At 65.2% G+C, this 10,956-nt stretch overlaps 2 protein-coding genes across 5 annotated transcripts in view; both read right to left on the minus strand.

Annotated features, from left to right (window-relative positions):
• Window positions 1-362: 362 nt before the first annotated feature.
• Window positions 363-8,976, minus strand: SIGIRR (single Ig and TIR domain containing). Of its 4 annotated transcripts, none has more exons than XM_024748792.1 (10): window positions 8,666-8,976; window positions 4,424-4,586; window positions 3,351-3,549; window positions 2,722-2,855; window positions 2,482-2,622; window positions 1,941-2,084; window positions 1,549-1,651; window positions 1,334-1,484; window positions 1,002-1,191; window positions 363-702 (listed from the first exon to the last, which is right to left on the minus strand). In XM_024748792.1, the coding sequence occupies exons 2-10, from the start codon at window positions 4,428-4,430 to the stop codon at window positions 539-541; spliced, it is 1,233 nt and encodes a 410-aa protein (XP_024604560.1). In that variant the 5' UTR covers window positions 4,431-4,586; window positions 8,666-8,976; the 3' UTR covers window positions 363-538. The 4 variants fall into 4 exon arrangements, with proteins under 4 accessions (XP_024604560.1, XP_024604558.1, XP_024604557.1 ...); XM_024748790.1 differs by having other exon boundaries at window positions 8,634-8,693; XM_024748789.1 differs by lacking the exon at window positions 8,666-8,976 and adding an exon at window positions 7,831-7,940.
• Window positions 8,977-9,201: 225 nt separating this feature from the next.
• Window positions 9,202-10,956, minus strand: part of ANO9 (anoctamin 9) — a 16,409-nt gene continuing 14,654 nt past the window's right edge. The window contains 4 exon segments of the mRNA XM_024748793.1: window positions 9,202-9,793; window positions 9,913-10,006; window positions 10,078-10,179; window positions 10,759-10,888. Of these exon segments, the coding sequence (XP_024604561.1) occupies window positions 9,527-9,793; window positions 9,913-10,006; window positions 10,078-10,179; window positions 10,759-10,888 (593 nt within the window). The 3' untranslated portion in view covers window positions 9,202-9,526.

Raw genomic sequence — 10,956 nt, forward strand, 5'->3', positions numbered from 1 at the left:
CACTGACATTTTTTACAACAACAGGCTTTTTTTGCAAAGCTCAGAACCTGAAGTCTCTAAGGGGCCTGCCCCCCAGGGACTGTCTGGATCACAGTGGGACTAGGAACAGTCACGGCCCCAAGCAGGGAGACCTGAGGAGGCCGCTGCAAGAGACACGCCTCAGCTGGCTCAGGACGGAGGAGGATGGGGAGAGGGTGGGCTTGAGGGGACACCCAGGTGCAGTGACCAGGTGGCCATGGAGCGAGAAAAGGAAGGGATCCAGGGCCCTGGAGTGCCTGAGACGGAAGTGAGGGGTGGGGTGTTCTGCTCAGAACACTGCATACCCACTTCCTGCCCCAGGGGAGGAGAGGCCGAGACCTGGGCAGGATTCCAAAGGACTTTATTTCTGGCACAAGGAGGGTTGCTGGGCCCACTCTCCTTCCCCGAGGTCCCAAGGCTGCAGGTAGACAGGGCTCGTGGTCCTGCTGAGTGGGAAAAAAACCCACCCCAGCCCTGCCCCAGCTGTCCCTGGTGAACCTGCTGCTCCAGGGGGCAGGGGCTACACGTCATCCTCCGACACCAGGCAGTAGAAGTCCGTGCGGGCACTGTAGTTTCGGGAGCCAAGGTCCGACACATCCACTTCACTGCCTTGGCCCTCTCCAAGCGAGACCCCACTTGCATGCGGTGGAGCTGCTGGCTCCCCAAAGACAGGCCCTCGTACACCTGGGGAGGGGTACCGCCAGGCCTGAGGCTGGGCCGCCCACAGCCTGCCTTCTGCCAGGGTCACTCCCTGCTGCCCCTCCTGCATGGTGGTATTTGAGGTCCTGGAGGTTCCCAGTCAGGCCCCGGGCCCGACCACCTTCATGGAAAGAGGCAGTGGGAAGTGCTGGGAATTAAGCCCATCCACGGGCTGCAGGGAGCAGTCCCTGCCACCTGGACCCTTTTTGGGGCTCCACCTTATGCAGCCCCCCTCCAACTCAGGCTGAGCTTCTCAGGGTCAGGGGCGGGGCCGGTGGGCATACCCAAGTCCCCCTCAGGGTCAGGGTCCAGCTCCGGGTCCAGGGTCCGACCCTCTGGGACCCGGCCTCCCACAATCAGCATGGGGTCCTTGTCATCCTGCAGCCGGGTCTGGGGGTCTCCCTCCATCGCTCTGTACTGCACCTTCCGTGGCAATGCCAACTGTAGCTCTTTCCAAAAATCGGAGGAAGGTGTCTGGAGGCCAACGTGGGGCAGTTAGCGAGCGTGAACAATTGAGGGGGTGCCAACACGGAAAGACCCTGGTCTCCTTGGCCCCAAAGAGCCCATTCCTCTGGGCGGCTGACCATGGCACTCCACCCACGGGCTCACTCCGCACCACGGAACCGGGCCTCCAGAGCAGCAGGGTCAGCAGGTGGCGATGCTGGCGCAGCAGGCGGAGCGCAGGGTGTGCGGGGTCGCGCCGCTGGCCCTCGAAAGTGATGAAGATGGGTCTGCGCGTGAGCTCCAGCAGCCGGCACAGGCCCTCCCTGCGAGGGCGGCACAGTCAGGGGGGGCGCAGTTGGGGCCCACCCAGCCCCGCGCGGGACCCACCGGAAGCTGTGACTGCACCAGGCCCGGCCGAGGAAGGCGTCGGACAACACCACGACGAGGCGCCGGCAGCGGCTCAGGTTCACCAGGAGGTCGGCCGATGGCTCTGCGGGAACCCGGGCATCGGCGGGGGCGGTGCGGACGGGGCCCTAGAAGGGGCGGGGCCCTAGCCTGGGCCTGAGGAGAACCCGAGGGGGCGTGGCCCTAGGAAGGCGGGATCTGGGCCGGAACAGGGGCGGGGCCCGAGTAGAGATGGGGCTGGGCCCTGCACGGGGAGGAGATGGGCTTTGAGGGGCGTGGCCCTGGAAAGGCGGGGTCTGGGTCGGAACAGGGGCGGGGCCTGCGCCCCGGATCGGGGCTGGGCCCGAGCGGAAAGGGGCAGGGCGCCGCGGTACCCGCGCGTGGCAGGAGGTCGCGGTCGTCCAGAAAGAGCTTGTAACCCCGACGGCGCTCCAGCTGCGGCTTCAGGATGAAGTTCACGAACTTCCGGTCCTCGGGGCTGTCGCTGTAGGAGACGTAGGCGTCGTAGAGCTTCCCGTCTGCGGACGGCGGCGGGTCAGCGCGGCCGCTTTCCAGGCCTAGGCTTGCCACCCTCGGGGCCCCCTAAACCTCCCCCGTTGTGCCCCGGGGTCCAGGCCAGCCCCCCAGACGCAGATCCAGCAGATCTCGGCCCCGGGCCCCGCTTAGACCCCTCCTCAGCACAGGATTCCGAGTGGAGCCCTGGAACCAGGCTACCGTGGCGCCCTTCTGCCGGCCCTGTGCCCTCCTGGGCTGCACAGAGACACCCCCCTTTCCTGGACTGGGATCTCTCCAGTGCCCTCCGGGGACGGATGCCTCCTCGCCCCCACCTCCAGAGCCAATCCCCGCCACCCAGAGCTGAGCCTAGGGAGGCCCCGTGGCTGGCTCCGCCTCCCCATGCATCCGCGCCCCACGCACCGTTCATCTCCACCTCCCCATACGTGTCTTGGTACCAGAGCAGTACATTGAGTCGACACTTCGCGTATAGCAGCGCTGCCAGCAGCAGGACCAGCAGGACCAGAAGTGAGGCCAGCACCGCGGCCACGTGCCCAGCCAGGCCTGGGGACAGAGCCACTGACTGAGCCAGCCCAGCACCCTCCAAGCCTAAAGGCTCCCCAGGCCTCCCTCCTACCTTCTGCCCCACTGGACCCCACTCACCAGCTCTCCAAAGAGTGAAGGAAGAGGAGCTGATGTTCTGGACGGAGCAGGTGAAGGTCCTGAAGTCTTCAGTACTGGTCAGGTTGATCCCCAGGACACTGGACACAAGCACCTCTGACCAGTTGGCCTTGACCCTGGGGAGACCAGGCCCCACCCCCTCACCTGGGGCCCGACAGCATCACCGGATGCCCCAGAGCCCCACTTGTCTGGGACTCACCCAGAGAGGCTGTAGATTTGGGCCTCCTGGGCAGTCCTTGGGCCATAAGCTAAGAGAAATGGCAGAACATGAAGGGGGTGTGGATCTCTTTTGGGACAGTCACCCTAATCCTGGATCTGGGTCCTGGGGGTCCTCAGATCCTAGGCTTGGCCCGACGGTCAGTGAGTAATTCAGGCTGTAGGACTCTGCTGGCCCCCATGGCCCTGGGTGGTCTACAAGGTGAGTGTCTAGAGGGGCCATCTGTCCCTGCAGTCAGTGTGCATCCAGAGTGGCACTCTGCCCATGGCATGTCTGGCCAGTCACTCCCCAGCCCATGTCCAGGTCATTACAGACCAAGGTGTAGGTCAGAGAGGCCACTGGGGGGGGGTATATCCAGCGTGGTCACCTGACCCTGGACACCCTCATCTCTTACCAGGAGTCCTCATGGAGGTCATAGTGGCTTCCATTGCCCAGCAGCAGCCCATCTCTCAGCCACTGGACCGAGGGCAAGGGGCAGTGGGGCCCAGAGGCCACTGAGGCCGTGCAGTTCAGAGTGACCACACTGCCCGGGGCAGGCCACAGGACCTGGTTTCCAGATGGGGAGAGGAAGTCAGGGGCCCTGTCGCAGGCTCCTGCAGAGAGAGGACCGAGTGGGTTAGCTGCGCCCACGATGCCAGCCTCCCACTGTCCACAGATGGTCTGTGGGCCAGGAGAAAACCACGGTGGCCAGTGGCATGTGCTGCTCGGTAACCGCACCACGTCTGTCCACACGTCCCACGGGGGACAGGGCCTGGCATTTGGCACATCTAACCCCCGCAGCAGCCGGTTCGTATGTGTTCTGCCTGCCCCAGATGTGGCTGCCCGTCCCCAGAGAAGATGTTAGCACGGAGTCATGGCTGAGCTGGCCCAGCACCGCCCTCCAGCTCAGCAGGGCCCGCCTAGCTGCCTGTCTACCCAGGACGTGAGCCAGCACACATTTCCTGTGTGCACCTGTCGCCCACTGCTCTGATGCCCAGGCCCCGGCCCCTCTGCTGGACACCAGTGGTTTGGGGGAGTCGGGTTGGGCGTCAGCACCTTCCACCTGGTATGGGAGCTGGGGGTTCCAGGACCCTCTACTCCTGGCTACAGGCAAGCCTTCTCACCTCCCCAAGATCTTTAAATTGGGGTGATGAGCCGGAGCCGGTAGTCATAGAAGACCGCCATCATCTTGGTAGTGTGGTCTCCCAGCAGCCCACCCCCAATGGCCCCCCACCAGCGCCCACTCCCAGTATCCCTGGGCTTTCCTGACCCCCACGAGCCTGGTCTAGAGGCCTTGGGCAGGAGACGGTGTGGGCCCATCCTAACCATGGGGTCAGGACCCCGGGCCATAGGGGAGGGGCAAACAGAGGTCTTTGTACCCCTGGCTTGAGGCCAAGCAGAGAGGCCAGGCCACACTGCAGCGTGGAGCCAGCCTGAGGGGCAGGAGGTGGGAGTGGAGCCCGTGCCCATCCCTCTCTGGCCGTCTACCTGCCATGGTCTGGCCGGGGCCTCCTCGAGGCAGGCTGGACACTGGTGCCACCCACGGCTCCCCGGGGCTCCTCGGCCGAGCAGACTGATCCCTCAAGGGCTGGGCAGGATTCACTCTCTGTCCTTGTGGCCAGACAGTCAGGGCACCAGGATGGGTCAGAGGCTGCCGCCATCCCCGGAAGCAAGTTAAACAAGAACAGGATAAGTTAACGTGTAACTCTGGCCACTGAAGTACTGCCTCTGTCCCAGCTGCCGCGTGGAGGCCCGAGCACCAGGCACAGCCTAGACTGCACGTCATCTGCCCCAGGGACACGGTGACAGCCCAGGGTGGGACAGCACTCCCGGCACACCTCGTGAGCCCAGGAGTTGGCCTCGTTCCCAAGTCCCCTGGGACAGGGCTGCCACACACAGGCAGGGGGGCTGCAGTACAGCCGCACTCAGCCTGTACCGAGGCTCCGGGGGGCTCGGGGTTCTCGAGTGCTGGGCTGCCTGACTGAGCCTCACTCCCAGCCATGGGGTTTTGTTCTGGACGCCATCCTGGGTGCACCACGCACGCGTGAACCCTGCACTTGAGGCTGCACTGGGCCGAGGTGTCGAGGCAGGAGGGGTGAGCGGGGGGTCAGGCTGGTCTCACGGGGCAGCCCTCCTTCTGGGTCCTGTGCTGGCGCCTCCACCCATTTGTCATCTTCAGACCCAGACACTCTTGTCCACACTGTCCATATAGTTGTCCAAGGGAAGCCCCCACCCGCCCACGGTGACCTTTCTCTCCTCCACGGGGTCTGGGACCACTCCCGGCCAGACTGGCAGCAGCCACACGCCTCTTGACCCAAAAAGCTCTCCAGTGACCTGGGCTGAACGGCGGGGCACGAAGCCCCAGTGGCAGAGCCTTTGAGGAAGACTCCTTGGCAGCCGGGCCCTGGGCACCTCCTCCCTGGTGCCCAGCGGGTATTTACTGGGCACCTAGTCCTCCCCCTGCTCCCTGCTAAGTGGACACACCAGGGCCCCGGCTCCTTCAGGCCCTCCCCCCACCTGTAGGGCCCCTGAGGCTTTGCAGGGACGAGTCTTAGCCTGCCCCCCATTCCTTCGGCACGGGTGACCCGATGTGGACCCGTGATCAGCTGGAAGCCCCTGGTTTGGCTGGGCTGGAATTTCCTCAGAAATCGGTGGAGCATCTGGCTCGTTCCCGGGGGGCTGGTGCGGAGGGTCCTTCCAGAAGCCCTTTGGAGTGGAGGGCAGTCCTGGGAAGGCCCTTGAAGCAGGAGGACAAGCCCACTGAGGGCTATGGGAGGCTGGGCGGCTCACGCCCCCTCCCCCAGCCCAGCGGGTCCCAGGGCAACTCCTACAGTGGCCCCTTGGCCTCTGTAACCTCAGAAGACCTCCTACCCCTGGAAAGGCAACCTCGGACCCTCCTGGAAATTCAGGCCAGACCACATGGCCAGGCGACAGGTGTCCCCCTGCACACCCTCCACTGCAACCCTCCCCATCCTCTGTGTAGTCTGTGTTGTGCGACCGCCCCCTGCACGCCCCACACACGCCTGCACGTGCACACCCCACACCACACACACGGCGCCTCACACCCACCCGCAGCCTCCCGTCAGCCCTCGCTCTCTCACTGGCACACACGCACCACGCACACACGCGCACACGCAAGCCACGTGCTTTGCGGGCCTCCCCTCAGCCAGGCCTGATTTCGAGGAGAGGGCTCAGGCCGGAAAAGGCATCCAAGGACGAGAACACAGGCTCACGCTGAGCAGCGAGAACACGAAGTCACCTGGTTCCAGCTCTTTCCTCCTGAGGAGGGGATGTCCGTCACTGAGGTCATTCACGTGTGCTTGGGAGCAAACTGTTTGCTCGGCTGGGCCCCCGGCCCAGTCCAAATCACCACGGCTGCCCCAGACGCATCGCCAAGCACGGCGAGGACCTGGCTTTTGTTTGTGCGTTTTAATAAGAACTTTCCCCGTAGCTTCCTGGCTTTGCAGTCACATCCTCTCCTCAACCTAAACCCCACCCAGGCACCCACCCTCCTCCCCAGCCGGCTGGCGGGCGGGCGGGCAGTTGGTGGTTCTCCCCGCCAGCCCCGCCTGCCCCACTCTTCCTGTAACTCTGAGTCAAGCAGCTCCTTCCTCTAGGGCCCGCCCCAGCCCAGCCGGGCACCGGCACCGTCCTTCCCTTCCCAAGGCTAGGCCTGGGTGAGCGGGGAGGTGGCAGAAGGGCTGGGGGCCATGGTGATATGTGGGGGTCCTGGCCAGTGGACCCCCAGTCAGGGCCATCCTGCACACGCCTGAGGAGCTGGGCAGTATGGCCTGCTTCCCGGACACTCCCTATGGTCCCAACACCCAGGAGATGGGGGGGGGTGTCTCCACGTAGCTCCCCAGGCCCCAGTGAGCAGCCCCGATGTATCTCTGACCTCTGACCTGCCAGGGTGATGGGTGGGGCTCCTGTGGAAACTCTCACCAATAACGGGCCCTTGAACAGGGCTCTCTGGCCCCCTCCCTGTCCACCTCCCAGGTGTAGCCCCCAAATGGTGAGCAGTTACAAGGGGGCTGGGGTATCACATGGACCTTAAGCCCCCTCTTCTAGATAAGGAAGCAAATAGGAGGCCTCAGCAAGGCTCCCAGCTCTGAACCCAGGTCGGGGAGAGCCGACATCTCCTGGAGTCACAGCAGACTCCCCCGCACCACCATCCCGGACTGACCTGGAACTCAGGGCCCAGCACTGGTGGCTGATGGCGCTGCTCATAGCAATCGGGCAGGGTCCCCTGTGGTCCCTGTCCCTGCCCTCACCCTCCAGGGGCAGAGCATCCTCACTGCAGCGTCAGCTTTCCTACATCCTTAATCTGACCCTGTCCAAGGCCCCCTGCACAACGCCCGCCCCCCCGTGGCCTCCAAGACCCTTGGACGATGGTGCATCTTGGGCTCAGGGTCCAATAGAACTGGAAGAAGTCCTGACTGCACCCCTTCCCCACCGAGCCGCAGCTCCTCCAAGGAGCCCCAGTGGGCCCTGAGGCTGAGTGAACAGCGTAAGCACCTGACGGACAGGCTAGTGGCCACCAGCAGTCAGTGACCTGCCCGGGAGAGCCCAGGCAGGAGGCAAAGAGCTAGGTTCTCCCTGGTGTCCCCACCTGCTTTGCTGCCTCTCAAAGCTCCTGCCAGACTGCCTGCCTCTCGGCATGCCCACCCGCGCCACCACCTCACAGCCGCGACTGGGCGCCCGTCCCCCCTTTGCTAACGCCCACCCTCACCCTCCCTTGTCCCCCAGGCCCACTCCACAATGTGAGCAGAAAACCCCACGTCGCCTCAGGCACTCTCGAGAATAGCCCTTCCGAATCCGAGCCCGCCCCCTGCACCGCCCACCGCGCTCGGCCGCACCCGCGCGGTTCCTAGGAAGCCCTAGCCCCTCCCACCCACCGGCCTCACGCTGGCTCTCCGCCTCCTCGGAGCATCGGCGTCAGCCTGGCCGCCGGGCGCGCGCCCGCGCCTTGTCCCCAGGCGCCCAGCCGTCTGATTTGCTGCTCAGCACCCCAGTCTCTGAGCGACTCCCCCTCATCTGGGACCGGCGGCCCCTCTGCGCCTGGCGCGTGCTTCATCCCCGGACGTCTGTCCCGAAGGAAAGAACTTGCACAAAGCGCTGTGGCCCCGCGAGCCTAGAGGCCCCCTCCTGCACCCCCGGGCCCGCCACACACCCCACACCCGCGCTCCGCCTTCCCGGTGGGGTGTTAGTACCCCCTTCCTCCGGGTGGGGTGAGCCAGGCAGGGCGCGCACGTTTAGGGGCGCGGGGGCGGGCAGGTCGGGGGCGCGCACGGAAGGGCGGGGTGCGCGGAAGGCTGTAGCTCCGCCCGGACACAGGTGCGCAGCGGCTTCGGCAGGTTTCTCCGTCCGCCCCCGGCGCCCTGGGAGGCCTCGGGCCTGGGCTCGGACTTTGGGGCGGAGGCGGGGTCCCTCAGCGCCTCGGCGCTCCTCTTCCCTCTCCTGGCCGAGGGCCAAGTCGGGCGGAGCGGGAAGAGCGGCCCTCGCCCCCGCAAGGCCGGAGGGGCCGGAACGAGGGCGAGCTGAGGCTTCCGGGCGACGCGGGCAGCGGGCTCGGCTCCGAGGCGCTTCCTGCGGAACCGCACCCGCCACGGTCCAGAGGCTCCCCGGGGCAAAAGCCGCCTCGGCCCCCCCAAGCTCCAGGCCCGGTTCTGGCTCCCGGGAGCCGGCGACCTCCACTCACCTCCGCAGGTAGGAGCCGCGATCGCCACTCACCTGCTGCCAAGACCCGGGGCTTGCGCGGCCGCGAGGGTGGAGCGGCTCACCTGGGCCAGGTGCGCAGCGGCGACAGCCCCAGCGACGGTGGCAGGTGCAGCCCCGCCCAGCAGCCGGGGCGAGGGCGGACCCAACTGTCCTGCTTCGAGCCTCAGGCTGGTGTTCAAGACGGTCCTGCGCTCGGCCCCCTGGAGCCGCGGCCGCCGCGCCTGGGGGCAGAGGCCAAACCGGCCCGACCAGCCCCGAGAGTCTCGGTGCCCCAGGAACTCCTCGGAAATTCCACCGTCCCCAGGAGCACCTGGTACGGTTCTGCTCTCCTCCCAAGCTCTTTGTCTTCCTCTAGGAAGCCTGCCTTGACTCCCGCTCCTAAACCCGAGGTGCAGGGAGGGTAAGACCTCTGTAAGGCACCCCTCACTTGGAAGCCCACGGAAAACCAGAGGAGGGTGGAGGCTACCACATTCCGGGCCTCTCCCCGTCACGGCCTCAGTTTCCCAGCTAGCCCTGAGGGCAGACGTAATCGGCCAGAAGCCCAGAAATTAACACAAAGCAGTTTTATTTTATTAGAGAAAACTCTGCTGATTGAGGGGAGCCAGTGGGGTGGGGCAGGATCTGGGGCCCAGGAAACAGGGCCAGTTTTCCTGTCGAGACGGCATGAGAAGACAGGACAGGCCTGCACTGTCTCCCCCCCAACCCTGCCCCAGTTCTCTGGGTGGCAGGGGTCACTCAGAGTTCAAGTCAGGTAGTACCAAGCCTGAGCCCTCACAGGTGGAACAGGCCTCCCAGACCATGGACAGGTGTGCAGCTCACAGACACCTCAAACATACAGGGGCTCCCAGGACCCCCACATATACGCGGGTCTAATTAAAGCCCGCCCACACACACACAGCCAGGGCTGGGGTGGGCGGTGGTGGCAGCAGCTCTGCGTCTTGGCCTCTGGACCGGCTCCGGGCCCGCTCCATGTCTGTGCTCTCGGCCGGAGTCTCTGGTACTTCGGGACTCGGGGCCAGGCCCCGGCAGCCCCGCCTCCCCAAGTCTCTGGTGCTTCCTCTTCAGGACTTCATTCTTCACCCACTGAGGCACATCAGGCACAAACCAGCCAGCAGTGAGCTTGACGCATAAGGCCACGTGCTGGGAGGGCCAGAGTGGGGAGGTCAAGGTGCGCTGAGCAGGGACTTTAGGGGGCAGGGGCCCAGGGAGGGCTGCAGAGAGCTGCCCCGCCCTGGGGCCTGTCCCCAGTGTTGGCTCACCTCGAAGAAGATGAGGAAGGTCAGACGGACGGCCAGGAGGAACCAGGGCTGCTCAGTGAAGTTGGAGTTCTGAGCGGTGCCACAGTCCAGGTACCTGGGGTGGGGAGCACCTGAGGTCAGGAGTCAGGAGTTCAGAGGGTGCTCTCAGGGGATGGGGGTCCAAGCCTGCACTCAGTCACATTCTCTGAGCCCTCTATTTCAACAGGATTCTGGAAGTCCTTGGTGTAGAACACGGACAGGCTGTGGTTGACGTAGCCCGTGAGGCAGCTGGGGGGAGTGGGAGAGGAGTTTGGTGTGGTCCCTTCAGGCTTCTGGGGTGCTGGCTTGTAACCGACCCCTGCCTGGTGGGGGCCATCAGGGTGGGCCACAGTGCAGACCCCCCTCCTTCATCTCTGTACATGGGAGAGGGGCCCCTGGGGGAGGCTGAAGGGACTTGCAGGTGCCACCACCTGCCTTCCTTGCCAGGGGCCGAGGCTTCCTTGCCAGCCTTACTGGGGGAGACCTACCCCTGGAGACCTGCCCCCCTGCAGGGCTGGAGGAACTGGGTGAGGACAGCATGCAGACCACTAAGGGTCTGCCTTTGGAAGGGGAGCCGTTCCAGTATCACTTGCTCAGAAAACAGCTGGTTCTGGGATGTTAATCCCCTACTGGGGTCCCCGTCAGCACTCCCGGGGTCCACTCAGGGTCTGCAGGTTGCTGTGGGAGGGCAGCCCACCCCAGGCAATACTGTTAGCATCGAGCCCTTCCCTGGGGTCCCCTGGGGCTGGGCCATGGTTGGGCCAGTTTCCCAGGGGTCTCTGGACAGTTTGAGGCTCCCCCAGGGTCTGTGTGGCGGTGTCCCCTTACTCGACTGCAGGGTGGGCCCCCTGTCGGCACGGGCCATAGCAGTACTTGTACACCACTCGGGGGATGAACTCAGATGTGAAGGCGATGACCATCCCGTCGGCAATGACGGCCAGCACCTGCAGCCAGGTCCCTGGGCCACAGCAGGGGGTGAGGCCTGCACTGTCTCCCCGCCCCCCGCCCCCCCCACCTCTGTTGATC

The sequence above is a fragment of the Neophocaena asiaeorientalis genome, unplaced genomic scaffold (assembly GCF_003031525.2).
Source record: "Neophocaena asiaeorientalis asiaeorientalis breed wild unplaced genomic scaffold, Neophocaena_asiaeorientalis_V1.1 scaffold43, whole genome shotgun sequence".
Taxonomy (NCBI): Eukaryota; Metazoa; Chordata; class Mammalia; order Artiodactyla; family Phocoenidae; genus Neophocaena; species Neophocaena asiaeorientalis.